The 17,448-nt window shown below is 41.5% G+C and overlaps 1 protein-coding gene across 1 annotated transcript in view; it reads right to left on the bottom strand.

Annotated features, from left to right (window-relative positions):
- Positions 1-15,960: 15,960 nt before the first annotated feature.
- The window catches only part of bean1 (brain expressed, associated with NEDD4, 1), a gene marked incomplete at both ends in the record, with an annotated part of 62,192 nt that continues 60,704 nt past the window's right edge, over positions 15,961-17,448 (bottom strand). Inside the window, one exon of the mRNA XM_080740885.1 lies at positions 15,961-16,360. Coding sequence (XP_080597011.1) covers positions 15,961-16,360 — 400 coding nt within the window. The remainder of the gene's footprint in view (positions 16,361-17,448) is intronic.

Below are 17,448 nucleotides of genomic sequence, written 5' to 3'. Positions count from 1 at the left end.
TAAAGATGTTGTTTTTCTTGAAATTAACTAAGTCTATGTCTTGATATGAGATGATTACATCTTTTACAATAACACACCAGCTTAAAAATCAGTGATATGCCAAAATAACCTTGTTTTATCTAAGACATGACTCAATACCAGATGGTTTCATGATTTTATCACTTAGCAAGATATTCAAGTTGCAATGTATGAAAACAAGTCCCTATATCTCACAGAAATTTGACTGGTTAGATGATGTATCTTATACTAAGTGTGATTTGGAATTTTGACTAGAAATAAGCTGGATCAACTTAATAAGATTTTGAGTTTTTGCAGTGCAAGTTGGCACCACAACAGAGTGCGGTTCTAGTTATTATTATTACCATTATTATTATTTTGTTTAAAATAAAGTAGATACATCTAAACTAAATTCATATAGGCCTATGTGTGCAGTGACAAATACCCAAGCAATACGGACATTTTATCTATTTGCTATTTTGTTGTGTAGTTTGTGTTCTCATTTGGCAAGTTAAACATGTATGCTTTGTGTAAGGTATAATTGCTAACGTTGCTGACATCACTCTTTTTATTTTAGCTACGGGATACTTCTAAGTTTCATCGTGAGGGGTAAACAACCATATGGCAAGTGATGTTCTCTCTTTATTTGTTCTTGCTTTGTCCTTTGTCTTCATTTTCAGTTATCTCTCCATCAATCTCTCACTCCTTTAAATCACGCATTGCCTCACAGATGGCACTCTTTGACTTAAAGGACAACTTTGTTTTTTACAGCAAGGGTTCATATTTTAGATTGTAATTAGAGAAAAGAAAAGATGTTTGTTCAAATGTTTTCATTTACTGCTTTCTATCGTTTTTGTGATTTTATTTACTTTGATTTCAGTGGGTGGGGGCATGCGTACAATTGGCAACATTTTTCTTTTTAGACACAATAAGCCCATGGGCCTGTATGACTTATGGGGGCTAGTAGTGTTACTGTAAATAGTAATAAAAAAATCACAGCTTATTGTGTCTAAAGACATATTTAGTCACTTGTACGCATGCCCCCTCCCACTGAAATCAAAGTAATCAAAATTGCTAAAATGATAGAAAGCACTAAATGGAAACATTTTAACACTCATCTTTTCTTTTCTCAAATTACAGTCTAAATATGAACCCTTGTTGTAAATAAAACAAAGTTGTCCTTTAACTCTTTTACCGCTATGAACGGGCGCTCTCGGCCGATTATTCAAGTAGCGCAGGGCCATGATGGCCGTTCGTTCGTCTCCCTGTCTGAGCACTGTGAGCAGATGAGGGGTGGCGCGGGTGTCTACAGTAGAAACAGCTCCCGTAACGCTGGTCTCAAATCTCGACCGCACATAAACAACAATGTAGGCGGAATCACTTTTCTGGTTGTTTTCTATGCCTGGATCTAGTTTCGCCATTTCTATGCTCTAACCTACTGGCACAAGCAAGGGACATTTGCTAGCCTCATTATTTGACAAGTACCTATTCTCCTAAAGATTACTAAAGATTATCCTCTCTTCTTCCATCCCCTCCCATGATCTATCCTCCACTTCTCTCAGATACCGACCCTGCCATCATAGCATTACTGATCCCTAGGGGACAAAGGCCGTCCCTGGAAGAGGTTGACCCAGAGCAGGCCACTGGACTGAAGGACCTGGTCAAACTCATGAAGAGGTGCTGGCACCAAGAACCAAAGGAAAGACCTCTTTTTCCAGGTGAGAAGGCCGCCATGCAACAACCATCACTTGGATGGAAACTTTAATAGTTTTTGAACCTGCAGAGATATGCTTGCTGATGCTGGTGAACTGATTTATTACATTATATTGACCATTTTGTGAAGAAAAATGATATGGCAGTGTGCACATTGTGCTGATGCTCGCCACAGGTACACAGTGTTTATTGTTTTAGTTGAGATGAGATGAGATACTTTATTAATCCCCAAAGGGAAATGAAGGTGTGATATGATATGAGATATGATACACCAAAAAAGTTTAAATAAAGTTGACTTTGTGCCCAAGCCCTAAGCACCCTGCAGTGCCGTAGTCTGCCATTGTTATCTCTCAGGTGCATTTAGATTATATTTTTTTCCACACCTTCCAACCGACTGATCTCCCAACTTCATTCATCTGCCAGAATCGATAGTCTGTTTGGTGGAGAGCTGCCTTAGGTCATACTTAAGTTAATCAATAGGATGCTGTTGATTAAACAATGATTTAATCGCTGAGTGCCATGGTATTTTATTGTTTTTTTCCTTACAAAAAGTTATCCGAGTTTTTCCGCTATTTCTGTGCAATAGTATTTTCTTTCACGCAGGACAGAAAAATGACAATCGCGGCCATCAGTGCTTTTGTAACGGCCCGGTAGAGAAAGGCTCGAGATAAATCCACTTTTGTGAATCTCATAACATTGGCCTGTATTGGAAAACCGGATTTGTTTTTTGATTGATTGAAGAATGTATTAGAAGTTTGCAATAGGAAAAAGTACAGTTTCATGACAGTACACTGGCACAAGGTCAACTAAAAGGAGATCCGAGTAAGCTTTACGGCTTATTTACACAGGAACCACTTTATGTATCTCATATAACATTGAAAGACAGACGAATAGAACATAGTACTTTGCATAGGATAACACCAATTACAAAAGCAGAAAAACATTATCTCCCGTTGCATTGTGGGAATTGGAGTGTTTCTCTTCGGCCCCTAACCAATCAGAGAGGGGCAAAGGGTGGCATCATAATATCAAGGCTAATGTTTTTTTTTTTTTTTTTTTTTTCAAATAGTCTACAGCAATTTCCACCTAATCAAGTGATAAAGATGTATCTTTCATATTCCATTCCAATTGACTGTGATTGGCTTCAATGTTTGCGGGAAGGGTCCATTCTAAACAACATGCCACACAAGCCAGATTACATCCTCTCTTTTCTGATGGCAGAACAAAGAGAGTAGAGGAATAGAACAGTGTTCTGGGCATGGTTCTAGGAATCAACTGCAGTCTGTCTGATAAACTGAATCTACTGTTCCCAGAATGCACTGCTGTGACAGAAGTCCTGTATGAGAAGCACGAGTCTGGGATGAAGGATGCTGTCCACCAAGTGGTAACAGAGCTGGTAATGAATGCACTCAGTCAACACTCACTGTCTCCACTTTAAAACAATGCTACAAGTGGTAACAGAGCTGGTAATGAATAAACAGTCAACACTCACTTTCTCACTTTAAAATAATGCTACAAGTGGTAACAGAGCTGGTAATGAATAAACAGTCAACACTCACTTTCTCACTTTAAAATAATGCTACAAGTGGTAACAGAGCTGCCCGGTAATGATGATGGTAATGATGATTAATTGATGTTAATGCTTTTATTTCTTTGTTTTCTTTCCCTTTTATCCTCCCACTCTCCAGGACCAGCATTGAGAGCCAGGGGTGGTTGTCCCAGGTACGATTCTAGACCAGGCCAGCAATGTGTCGATGTCTCACAGCACAACTCCACATTTTTAACACATATTAACACATTCTCTGCCGGTCAACTGCCTGATCAACAATTTAACTAGGGGGTTCCCTGCCGATCAACTTTTATCAACTTTTTTTATAAAAAAGTAATTTTTTAGATATTCTTTGCGGAAAAAACATGTTTCGCACGAAACACCTGTTTATTAACTCTATCAACGCTTTGAACGTTCCTGTTCGCCCCATTTTTGACGGCGGCGGAACGCCAATTGTACGTTCTTTGGCTCGTTCTTTTGTACCTTGGTTTGATGTCTGTAACCTGATGAGGGGTCGCGCGGGTGTGTACCGTTGAAACAGCTCTCGTAAAAGTACTCTCAAAATCCCACTGGACGTTAGCATCAATGGAGTAACAAAACACACCATGTGTTTTTCTCTGGATCTATTGCTCTGTAGCGACTGCACAGCCTTGAGCAGCCTTGACAAGCAAGAGCCTATCTAAAACCATTTTCACATTAATTCTTGCATGAGGCTGCCCCCTACTGCTGGTAGAGCCACGGTACACCTCTTTAAGAGAAAAAAAAAAAAAAAAAAGAATACATCTTTGTCTATATCATCGCAAAGGTAAGGTGCTTTTGCTGGCACAAAACCCCTGGCAGGGAAAAAGTTAAGTGTTCAGCCTATGTTTATAGCAATGGAGAGTGCTAGACCACCGATTGCCGATGTTTAACCAATGTTTTGTAATAATACTAGAGGGTCGCGGGCCTTCGGGCCGCTCACATCTAGTTAAAAAAAAAATAAAAAAAAAATAAAAAAAATAAAAAATAAAAAATAAAAAATAAATAAAAATAAAGTAAAAAAAATTGGGGGGGGGAACTATTGTGGCGGAACTATTGTGCCGCAGCGCACGTTTCCGGTCGGACATATTGCATGAGTGCTGCATTTGGTCTGTTGGTCCTACCAAACAAAAACCGCTGGCTGCAGTTCTTAAATGTATGTATAGATAAAATAATAATAAATAGCCTAAATTTCTAAAACTTCTTACGTTCAAAACATTTTTTTTCCTTTTTTTACCAATGGTCCGGGGACTACCAGTGGTCCTTGAGGGGTTTCCAGGTGGTCCCCAGCTAAATGATGGAGATTTGGTAACCAAATGGACCCTTTATAAGATCTTTAGCTCATGAGTGTAAAATGAAACCCAATGGGTCCTTACGGGCAGGAGGTCTTGGGTCTGAGTGGCTAAATGTCATCAAATGGTGGTCTAATATTACTTACCAGTAAGACTCCCTAATCGGGAGATAAGCGACCGTTGGTCGCTTATCTCCACAATCTGTCGGTAGATAATGCCGGTCTTATATAAGGGTCATTTGTGTACGGTGTGATGTCATACTGATGTCAGCAGTGTGATGTCACACTGATGTCAGCAGCTTAGCTATGTCTCTATATATGGAGTTATATGTTGTTCGTGTCCAAATATGGGGCTTGTGAGGTCAGACTTAGTGAGATTCGTCGGTTATCTCCATATATGGAGGGATGTAGGGTAAAAAACATGGTTGCTATGGTAAACAGTTGGTTGCTAAGGTAAAAAAAACATGGTTGCTATGGTAAACAGTTGGTTGCTAGGGTAAAAAAATGGTTGCTATGGTAAACAGTTGGCAGCTATGTCTCTATATATGGAGTTATATGTTGTTCGTGTCCAAATATGGGGCTTGTGAGGTCAGACTTAGTGAGATTCGTCGGTTATCTCCATATATGGAGATAACATGGTAAAAAACATGGTTGCTATGGTAAACAGTTGGTTGCTAAGGTAAAAAAAACATGGTTGCTATGGTAAACAGTTGGTTGCTAGGGGAAAAAAATGGTTGCTATGGTAAACAGTTGGTTGCTAGGGTAAAAACACATGGTTGCTATGGTAAACAGTTGGTTGCTAGGGTAAACAGTTGGTTGCTAGGGTAAAACCATGGTTGCTAAGGTGGTTGCTAACGTACACTAACAGACCAGCAACAACAGACTGTTGCCACAGCAACGTACACAAAGGTTTGTGTACAAATGTGGTGTGATGTCATACTGATGCGGAGATATGAGCAGGGCAAAGGTGTGACGTGTGACCGACCGACCGACCGACCGACCGACCGACCGACGGACGGCCGGTGGAGGTTTTGATACTAAACTGCGACCTACGGCCGCAATAAAAACGACGGATACATCTGAGAGATAATGACCGATGTCTGATACCGTCATCGGGGTCCAAAAACGAACAATATATCGGTTTGACCGATATATTGGTCTGGCTCTAATTGTAACGCACTTCTCATTGGGATCCGAAGCAAGAGACTCGAAAAGCTCCAATACATCCAGAACAGTGCTGCTAGGATCCTGATGAGAGTGTAAATATGAGCACATCACACCCATTCTCCCAATCATTATAACCGATATTCTCAAAGTCAATATTTGTGTTATATTGTCTGCGCAGATGTGGTAATTAACAGATATGGTAATTAACAGCGTTGTTCTTTTCCTCATAGGAAGGAAGTGATGCCGTGATGGAGCAGGAGTTGCGTTGTCCAAATACTGCCTGTCTCCTCCTGTACTTCCCTACTTGTCCACCAGATGTCGCCTCATCTTGTCCTTTTGCTAGTATTAATTGCACATGTGTTGATTACCCATTGCCTTCACCTGTTAAGGGTCGTTCACACTGAGCACTATAGACTGTTTTCCTGTACGCCGCTCTGTGGAGGGCGCCGCCATTACTGCGGTTTCAACCCTACGTACAACCAGGGAAACCAATACAAAGCACGCATGGCTTCGAAGCAGCATGTTAACATTAGGAGTGAGTAGCTAACCAGAAGTTTCCAAAACCTACTGTGCTTTGTGGGAATAAACACTTCTGGCAAATATCTTTGTAACTCCTCGTCCTCGTCTAGTCTGTACCAGTAAGACTCCCTATCCACAGCCATTGCTGACTGTGCCCTCTACAGGGCACTGCTCAGGAAAACGGTCTATAAGGGTAATTATAATTATATTGTCCAGCATTGTATCTTTTTTATAATGGGTGTGAACACTGCCATCCACTTTTTAAAACTATATTTCTATAGTTAATAGGTGTTGACATATTGCTCATGTAAATGGCCCTTTTAGTGGATTTAGCCTGTGTGTCAGTGTTTGTCCATTGCTTTTTCATGGACAAACCACTAAAGCTGAATCGAGTATCGTCTCGCAGGCACTATGAGTTATAAAGAAACTTGGACGGGAGCATAGTGGCACAGTCGGTAGCGCTGTCCCCTCACAGCTAGAAGGTCCTGGGTTCGATTCCCGCAGAGGACGCTGGGGGGTGTGTTATCTCCTCTGTTACATCAGTGGTTGGTGAAAGGGCTGTGTGGAGTTTGCATGTTCTCCCTGTGTCTCCTAGGGTAGGTACCCTCACAAAAAACATGCAGTAATACTGGTCTCTGTACTGCCTCCCCCTGGCCAGCCAGGGCACCTGATGGAGGGGAAAGGAACTGGTTGGAAATAACGTGTTCCTTCCATGCTCTATGTCCACACCGGGGAAACTCCTCCTGCCAGGTGATAAACAGCAGCTTGGACTCCTCGTGCATAGAAGGAAGCTTGAGGTCAGTCCGTTGTGTCCCCAGGTTGGCAGAGGGAGTGTAGCACCCAGGATTACATTAGATAATTGAAACCGGGTGAAAAATGGGTTACAAAATCGTGGGATGAAAAAAAAAAAAAAAAAAAAAATGATAATAATAATGAAATATGTATGAATCAAACTAACTGTACCAATATTTACTCATACGTACCAGATTAATACCATTTTAGAGATTTATGTCTATACCTAGGCTCTACCACTGTGACACACCTGGTTTCTGAGTGGTATTGTTTTTATAAAGCACAGACGGACTCTGTGGAACCGATCAGAAACGTGCTAACTCAGTTGCTCCCAGTCTAGCCACTATGGTTAGTTAAGTTTGTGTTTGCAGTTATCTCTCTTATTGCGACCGTCAGGGAGCAGTTACTATAAACACCTGCAGCAGTTGACTGTCACGTCTGTCACATTTGATTGTCACACTAGTTGTCTGTCAAGCTAACGGCACTCTCTAGTGGCCAACAGCGGACTCTCTGTCCACTGTTCACCAAGCTGTATCCTGTTTCATGCTGTTCTGTTTTCAGAACACATTATGTTGACGTGGGAAAGACAAGATGATGAAGTCACCAGCACTTTCGCTTAAGACTTTTTCGGCTGAATGGATTTGGTCTTTTCGCCTGGCACTTTAGCTGTGGAGGAGAGTGTTTTCACCAACCCTGTCTGGCCCGTTCACCGCCGTTGAAGAGCCATTTCGCCTACCCTCAATTCTGCTGTCAGACTGTCCATGTTTGCATATTATCCCTTTGTCATTTAAATGTTATAGTGACTGTGACAGTGATGTTACCTGTCAAACGGTGACCATTACACATGGCTATCCTATGCACTCCATAGTAATCACATCAATACAGATTAGAGCTAATGGAATCAGGTGCGTCCAAATAATTAATTAATTGATATGTAGCTATTTGAATCATATGCATTTCATACGGAAGAATGTGAAGCATTCCGTGCATGGCTCTTATCTCACAGTCATGTCCTATGCAGGTGTAGTGCATATTTTAACTGGGGACCCCCCACCCTGACGGGCACTAAGAGTTGAGGCATTGCATTTTGTATAACACGGTTCTATTGTGAAAATAGCAGATCTACATGCTCACAACGCCTCGCAATGTGAGCATGTAGATCAGCTATTTTCACAATTTCTGACTCTAATATTTGACAATTTGGCCAATGTTTAATTTGTAGTTGTAAGTGACATAGGCGAAATGGCTCTTCAACAGCGGTGAATGGGCCAGACAGGGTAGGTGAAAACACTCCTCCACGGCGAAAGTGCCAGGCGAAAAGACCAAATCCATTTAGGCGAATATGTTTTAGGCGAATTTGCCTGACACTGATGATGAAAAAGTAATTATTTCTCACACGTTCCATCTACAGTATGATGTATGTATGTATTCTATGCTCAGGGAACCCTGAAGAAGACCTTTTGTCAAAACGTTGGTAAAATAATAATAATAAAGGTTATTGCATTGTGGTTACGAGCTGTGCGACCTCCTTTCTTTGAAACAAATGTATTAGAAAATAATGTAAACCGTTTTGAAATTAGCCGATCTACAAGCTCGTCACAACGCGTCACCATGCGACACATTGTGAATTTATAGATAGGTTATTTTCAAATAGTCAATAGGGTCGAAGTGGTTGATGTACAGTATGTTTAGTAATAATAAACCTACAAAGTAACTCAAGTTTTCAAATACTTGTATTGGAGTAAAAAGTAAATTTGCCTCTGAGATGTAGTCGAGTAGAAGTATAAAGTATTGAACAATTGGAGATACTTTAGTCATTATTAAATTGATCCTTGAAGAGACATTGACCCACACTCACAGCAGGAAAGAGCCCTGGATGGAATCTGCACATTGGACCTCATTCACCAATAACTTTGTAGGTTTTCTTCTTAACGTAGAACATTGGTTCTATGCTAATCAGACACATTGAACACCTGTGTTGGTCCTCAACATGGCCGGTTTAGGACTACAAATGCAACCCATGAATTGGAATATAGAGCTACTTTACTGTAACACTTACTCAAAAATATATATACAGTATTATCACTTACTGTGCTGGACTAGAGTGAGCTCAATCATTTCTATAACTGGCCAACAGAGACAAGACATGTTCCATTTGATCTATGAGATTTATTAATTAATTACAACCAATCCTGGCACCTGTAGTCAGAACCTAAATGCATTTGAAGACATTAAAACTAAGGTTTCACACCTTTTCCTAAAATCGTCCACCTATTTTCAATTGGTATTAGGAAGTGGAAGAAATGTTCCTGAAAGGGTAACAGGAAGGGTGGCACCAAAACATTCTGGGCACTCGGGAAATGGGCACCAAAACATTCTACCAGAACTTGGAAGAGTCTTCTTCACATTATCATCCTATTGAATGGGGCTGTAATTGCCGTTATCATACCATATAGCTATGGTCCAGTAGGTCCCTACTAACCAAATGGACCTGTATGGGTCTATTTGGTTCCATTTGTGTACTCTCAGAGTTATGATGGTACTTGAAATTAAAATGTTTGAGAACTACTGTGATACACTAAATAGAACAGCGCCTTCCGTTAGTATCATTGATAACAGGAATTAATCAAGAGGCCCCATTTATTTCCAACATAAGGTTGCAAGCTGAAAGTCTAGGTTTCAATTAACAGTCGGAGGGGAAGTCATAGGCACCTTATCATTAAAGGACAACTTTAGTTTTTTACAACAAGGGTTCATGTTTTAGATTGTAATTAGAAAAACGAAAAGACGAGTGTTTTTTTCCACCTCATTTACTGCTTTCTATCGTTTTAGCCATTTTAGCCATTTTGATTTCAGTGAGAGGGGGCATGTGAAATGAATAAAGGTGCTAATTCAGTGGTTCTCAACCTGTGGTACATGTACCGTTGTTGCCTATTGAGCTTGGCACATTTCCTGGGGCAAGCTGCCCAGATCACACATGTCTTCTTATTTTTTCACTCTCAAAAAGCACCTGCAACGTAGTGAATTTGAAACTACATTGCAGTGCACATCATGGGGTGATCACTGCTTGCCTTCTGTGAATTGTTGTATTTTATTTTTTGTTTATTTTCAGTTTATTTCATTGCTGAGTGAGGTCAGCAGACAAAGTGACGTGAGTGAGATGAAAAAACCTGGGTGAAATGTGCCAATCTCAACAGGAAACAACGGTACTACTGGTGGTACTTGAACCCCCTTATCGTGGTACACAGAGACGCGTCTCCCTAAAAAGAAGAAAAAATTCACAAGTGGAGTGAAATATTCATATTATACTACAGCTTGTTCTTCTGACTAGGGGTGTAACGATATATAGTAACTGTATCGAAATATCGTTTTTAACTTAAAAAACCGAAGTATATCGAAATGAAAACAGCTAAAATCGAATCGTATCGTTTTATTTTGTATCGTATCGAATCGGCAGTGCAAAGAATCGATTGTATCGATACTGCCTACTTGTGCATGGTATTTAGCATTTTTAAGAAGAAAAAATGAAAAGGAGGGGTTTAATCACTTTTCCATTCCATATAGCTACACTGGTCTATCGATAAATTAGTGTAATCTCTGGGTTCATGTCAAGGTGCAGGTTTGTCAATATACAATGACCATGTATTTGGCAGATAATCACTGTGTTATTTATATCCATAATAATACATGTTTCCCTTAAAAACCTGCACTATTCACACCTTTCACACAGATGTAATGTCTTTGCTAAATAGTTACTATATCGATTTTAAATCATTGAATCGAATCGTATCGTATCGCCATGAATTAACCAATATCGTCCATGTATCGTATCATCAACCATGTATCGTGATATGTATCGAATCGTTATTAAAATGTATCGTTACACCCCTACTTCTGACCAAGCAATTGGTTGAAATAAGCTCTCTAGCAGTGCTGAACTGAGCATGACAGCACACCTAGCTGTTAATGGATTTGAGAACGTATTAATCACCTTAGAAATATCATCAAATTATTGCCTTAGGATGCAACAAAAACTAAAAAATCTCCATAAATTCTAAGAATAAATTGTTCTCCTGTGTTAACTGTGCATAGCTGAATAGGATGGGGTAGGTCTACGTACCTTTATTTTAACATCATTCAGTTATTATCGTGGGACTTGGAAAGAGATTTTTTCTGAGGTGGTACTTGGTGTAAAAAGGTTGAGAAGCACTGCTCTAATTACAATCGAAAACATGAACCCTGGTTGTTAAAAAAACAAAGTTGTCCTTTAAACTAGCAAAACAATGAAAGAAAAGTACACACCTTATACACAATTGAGCAATTAAAAAATACCTTTCTAACAAGAAATAAACCACAAATCTAAACCAAAATTATTATTTGGAAGCATTAAAAAAGATCCAGCATTATTAAGTTCTTCATAACATGATATTATACGACATCACGCCACCATGCTAGTCTACCACCAGGTGTCCTCATCAGTGATGGACAATAACAAAGTTACATTTATTTGAGTACTGTACTTTAGTACATTGTTTTGTGTATCTGCACTTTACTTGAGTATTTGTGTGTTTGCATTAATATGACTTTGACTCTACTACATTCCAAAGACAAACATTGTACTTTCAAGTGGTGGTCCTGTGGGTCGGGACCCCCAGGAGGGGGGGGGGGGCAAATTATTTTTAGAGGGTCCCCAGATGATTAATTAATGTTCAACATTGTTTTCTCACTCAAAAGTAAACAAACCAACAACATAAGATTTAAGTGTATACTAGAGGGTATCTGCACATTTCTAAAGTGTCAATTTAAAGACTTTTTAATACCTCTAAAATGACAAATTAAACATTGGCCAGATAAAGGCAGAAATTGTGAAAATAGCAGATCTACATGCTCACAACGCCTCGCAACCCGAGGCGTTGTGAGCATGTAGATCGGCTATTTTCACAATAGAACCGTGTAACGGCCGGGCTACACCATGCCGGTTTGCGCGCGTCAGTGCGTATACGTGCGTATGCGGGGCGTGCGGGCGTATGCTCGTTTTGGATAGATCCAATGTAAATCAATTCAGCCGGCTACACCAGGCGTACAGATAGCGCGAACCACGGATACGCATTCCCTAAAAATAGGATCAGTTCTATTTTTTAAGCACGCGTATGCGTTTTGTACACAGACTATCTGGTCTTCCTCACATACCGGTATACTCCCTCCTTGGTGTAGCCTGGAGCATTTACGCGTGCGCATTTTTTGGTGTAGCCCGGCCGTTAGTCATGTCAGTGTGGCGGAGAGAGTCGCAGCCCCAGCCTGAAGCCTCAAAAGTCTAGTATCTGCCCTGGTTCCATAGGGGTATCCCTTTGGAGTAATGGTTAAGATATTGGACTTTCACGTGGGAGACCTGGGTTCGAAGCCGGGTGAGGATGTTCCGATCACCTCCGTTACATCAGCGCTCAGTGTTACTAATTTAGGTCTAAAATCACACCCATCAAGGAACACAAAATATTACAACAATGTGAACATCAGCAAAATGCATGCTATGTTCATGGCAGTCCTTTAGGTGGCGTAGGAACATCAGTGATGGCAGTCTCTGTCTGTGGCAGTTCAACACAAGAAGAGAAAAACTCACAATAAATGGCAGGATCGCGACTTGAAGAAGAAGCTCATCAAAGGGCGGGTGTGAGAATGTAGATAAAATGTAATCGTAGGTCCCCTCCTTTCCCCAGCTGGCAGCGTCCAGCAGGTAGAGATGGAACGTTCGCGAACGAATGGAGTCTTTTGAACGGCTCTTTGAAATGAACAATGGGATCCGGTTCGCAGTATAGGAAGCCGTTCATTTTTTTTGAGGAGGGGGAGTCAATTCTTTACTTTCAGAGTATTTCTACATTGCGGTGTTGATACTTTTACTTAAACAAAAAAATACAAAATAAAAGTATCAACACTGCAATGTAGAAATACTCTGCCACAAGTATAGGAATTCGGAATTAGAATGTACTTGAGTAAAAGTACAAGTGTATTGGAATCAAAATGCACTTAAAGTACCAATAGTAGAAAGTGCTCATTACACAGGTTTTCCAACGAATAAAATGTAAAAGAAATCATTTGAAAATAGCAGATCTACAAACTCACATGCATTGCGTTGCAAGTTTGCGACGCATTGTGAGCTTGTAGATCGGCTATTTTCAAATGGCAGATACGTACCTATATACTGTAGCCTATGTCCGGAATAAATGTATATACTGTAGGGTTCTTTTGGGTCTTTTTGGACGGCTCTTTGAAAGGAACGGATCTCAGAGATCCGGCTCACTTCAGAGAACCATAAGTCCCATCTCTACCAGCAGGCTTGCAAACTGCGGACGCCTCATTTGATTCCTGCAGAACCATTGAAAGATGTACAGAACTCGTCCAAGCTTAATACAAATTAAGCTTGGACGAGCTGTGACAAATACAAATACAATTTACAAATTAAATTGTGTTTCCATACTGCTCTACTAACTGATGTAACTTATATAATGTTTTCCGTGGCTTGCAAAGTTTGAAACCCATGAGCGTTGCGACATCCAGGAAACTATCCAGGAAATGATTGGAGCGCCGTAGCGCGAGGGGGGTAGATCTATAAACCCACTACACACCATGGAGTGACGCGTTGTGAGCTTATATATCTGTTGTTTTTTCATCACAGAGGTTCTAAAATGATATATTTTTGGGTTGCAGGTAGTATTTTTAAACATAGGCCTGCCCACATTCTCTCAAAAGGGAATACTGATGGGAATCCATCAGAACTGACTGAAAATAACTTTATACTTAACGTTTAACCTCTTGAACCCCAGCACGATCTTCAAGCTCAACGCGTCAAAACACGTGACGCTTTGTGAGCTTGTAGATCTGCTATTTTTGATGATGAGAGTTGCGGTAGACTGAAAAGTAACTCATAAAGTACAGTGCAAATCAGTTCTGTTTTACTAAGCGTAGAGGGTCTAAGTGGTTAAACTGACTGAAGTTATATAGATAAATTCCAAATATTATCAAATCTTTCTGCAGCACCCACTTTGGAAAACCCTGCCCTAGACACATTAAACACACACAATACAGTGCTAACCTGCTAAACAACTTGATACAGGAGCCTGTGACGAACAAAGCCAAGGAAAACCAGGCTGATACATGTGTGTGTCTGTGTGTGCGCATGCACGTGTGTTGCCTTCAACTACACTACCTACTGCTCTATCACACAGACAAACATCACTGGACAGAGCGTCGTTACACACAACAGACACAAGGGGGCGACGTGACAGAGTTCCGAGTTCAACGGGAGCCGCCTCCAGGTAAGATAGGAATGGAGGGGCGTGCAAGCTAGAAGCTGTCTGATTGGACGACGTTGTGTGGTTAGTGAACCGCATGGGAACGTCTTTTACACGTCGTTCAAAGACGGAGGTTGTGTTTTCTTGTTTAGTTTGTCGTCCGTCGACCAACTAATAACTACAGTGTAGTGTGTGTGCTAGCAGATCCCAGATTAGCTCTTGTCCAGAGTGTTAGCGAGGTCTCGCTAACGCTGTGCCAGGAAGCAGGCTCAGATACACGACCAGGAATTCCACTGTCCTACGAGGGCTCTTCTTCAGAAAAAATAAGCAAAAATACTTCGCCACTCTCCTAAACAAAGGCAGTTTTGGGTTGTTAAAAGTCTATTCTCCGCGGTGGGAAACCTCTCAGCACCCCACCCACTCTGTAAAATACACTATTTTTGGCATGAAATAAAATGCATCCACCTCGACCGCCACAGACACAGCCCAGAACTCAACTGCAGTGGTCGAGGTGGATGCATTATTATATGTCATGCCAAAAATAGTAGAAGAGCCCTCGTAGGGCAATGGAATTTCTGGTCCTGTATCCGAGTGGGATTCCTGGCAGAGCCAATCCCAGATCAGCCCGAGTTCTGCGGAAAAAGGGACTTAGACATTTGTGACGTGAGCTTTGTGTTTTAAAGCCTAAGGAGCCGTACAGAAAACGCCTTTTGAGCTGGCAGTCAAGTATTTCTATGGTAAAACAGTCTTCTGTGTATTTCTATGGTAAAGACATCTATCTGTGCTAATTAACTCAGATGACAGGATACCATTTCCAGGTTGTGCGTGAGTGCTATGGACATCATATCCAAAGATTAATAAAGTATCTATCTATATGTCTATGAACATGACTTCGACCGTAGGTCGCATTTAGTATGAAACTGCAGATCATGTCCGTCTGTCACGCCTCATGTCACGCTCCACATATGGCCAGTTACCTGATGTCATCAATATTAAGCTCATGTCTGGGAATGCCCATATATGGTCCGTGTATCAGTCACGACTCCTGTCACGTCCTCATGTCACGCTCCATATATGGCCAAGATCCCTGATGTCATCAATATTAAGCCCATATCTGGGAATGCCTGCCCATTATGGACATATTGTGTCAGTCTCATGATAACCAGTGTGGTTGTCGCAACACGAGTCACGCTTGCAAATTAATTCCGTCCTTGTCCCTTTTATGGCCATATATGGAGATCCCTGATGTGATCAATATTAAACCCATATCTAGGAATGCCCATATATGGACATTTTGTGTCAATCTCTGCTGTTTCAGCGCCTCGCCCTTTAGGACGAGGTCGCTTCTCACCCTTAAGGCGTCTTGCTGGTAAAGATGAATAAGGTATATCTATATGTCTATCTATGGACATGATATCCAAAGCACTCCTCAGCTCAAAATGCGTTCTTACGGGTTTTTATTTTTCAAAGCTAAAACAAAAGATCTAATAGTTTATAGATCTAACAGTGTCAAAGAAACGTCCCCACTGAGGTCTCTCTGCTGTCCCCTGCTGGTCGTGCATGGCGGCCATTTTGTGCCCCTCCCCCTCGGCGTGATGTCACCAGGCGTCACCATGTGACACATAGTTCTACAGGATGTGATTGGTCTCTGGTTGCCGGGGGGGGCTGCCACTGTCCGCCCTCCCTTCTGATTGGTGCTTGTTAAGGTCACATGGCATGAGTGGGAGGGGCCCTCCGTTCTCCCCGTCCCCAACCACCGACTCGTACGGCGGCACCGCCTCCAGGGGGAAGGAGACGGACGTGATTGGCTGACGTCCTCCCGCCTCCTGCGAGCCCATTGGATAGCGGGCGGGGCTGAACCAAGCAGCTGAGGTGGCCCCGTGGTTGGTTGACGAGTCCGTGCTGGTGTAGCTAGGCTCCTCCTCCTGCTCCGACCCTCGCTGACAGGGGTCCAATAAGGAATAAGGGGGCGGGTCTTCTGTAGGGATGTAGATCTGAGTGGCCCCAGGGCCCATGACCTCATCGTAACTACGGAAACCAAGACAGAGAACAACCAATCAGCAAGAAGGACCGAAAAACGTAACACTTTGTTTACTGTTGAGTGAGAAACCAAGGTTGCACATTACGTTAATCATCTGGGGACCCCCCAAAATTATTTGGGGGGCCCCCCTGGGGGTCCCGACCCACTGGTTGATAACAACTGGTGTAGAGGAAGCATTTATGACCTAATTCATTAAATACCAGCCGCAATCTACTTATGTTCATCTTTGGCAGCCTAGGACATGTATATAGGTTGGTTGTAAGAGGCTTCCAACAACTTGGGATGCCAAAAAAGTAGCTAAATAGCTTGAAAATGTCTTCTAGTAGCCGCCAAATATGGCAAAGATGTTGCTACTTGTACCGTTGAGGGGTACAAGTAGTCATAACACTAATATCTACCTCTCTGTCTCTTGGTCATAACCATCTACCTCTCTGTCTCTTGGTCATAACCATCTACCTCTCTGTCTCTTGGTCATAACCATCTACCTCTCTGTCTCTTGGTCATAACACTACTATCTACCTCTCTGTCTCTTGGTCATAACACTACTATCTACCTCTCTGTCTCTTGGTCATAACACTAATATCTACCTCTTTGTCTCTTGGTCATAACCATCTACCTCTCTGTCTCTTGGTCATAACACTACTATCTACCTCTCTGTCTCTTGGTCATAACACTACTATCTACCTCTTTGTCTCTTGGTCATAACCATCTACCTCTCTGTCTCTTGGTCATAACACTACTATCTACCTCTCTGTCTCTTGGTCATAACACTACTATCTACCTCTCTGTCTCTTGGTTATAACACTAGTATCTACCTCTCTGTCTCTTGGTCATAACCATCTACCTCTCTGTCTCTTGGTCATAACACTACTATCTACCTCTCTGTCTCTTGGTCATAACACTAATATCTACCTCTCTGTCTCTTGGTCATAACACTACTATCTACCTCTCTGTCTCTTGGTCATAACACTACTATCTACCTCTCTGTCTCTTGGTCATAACACTAATATCTACCTCTCTGTCTCTTGGTCATAACACTACTATCTACCTCTCTGTCTCTTAGTCATAACACTAC

Source organism: Nannobrachium achirus, assembly GCF_963921795.1.
Source record: "Nannobrachium achirus genome assembly, chromosome: 13".
NCBI lineage: Eukaryota > Metazoa > Chordata > Actinopteri > Myctophiformes > Myctophidae > Nannobrachium > Nannobrachium achirus.
Note: the sequence above shows the minus strand (reverse complement) of the source record. Positions and strands in the feature narration are given on the sequence as shown.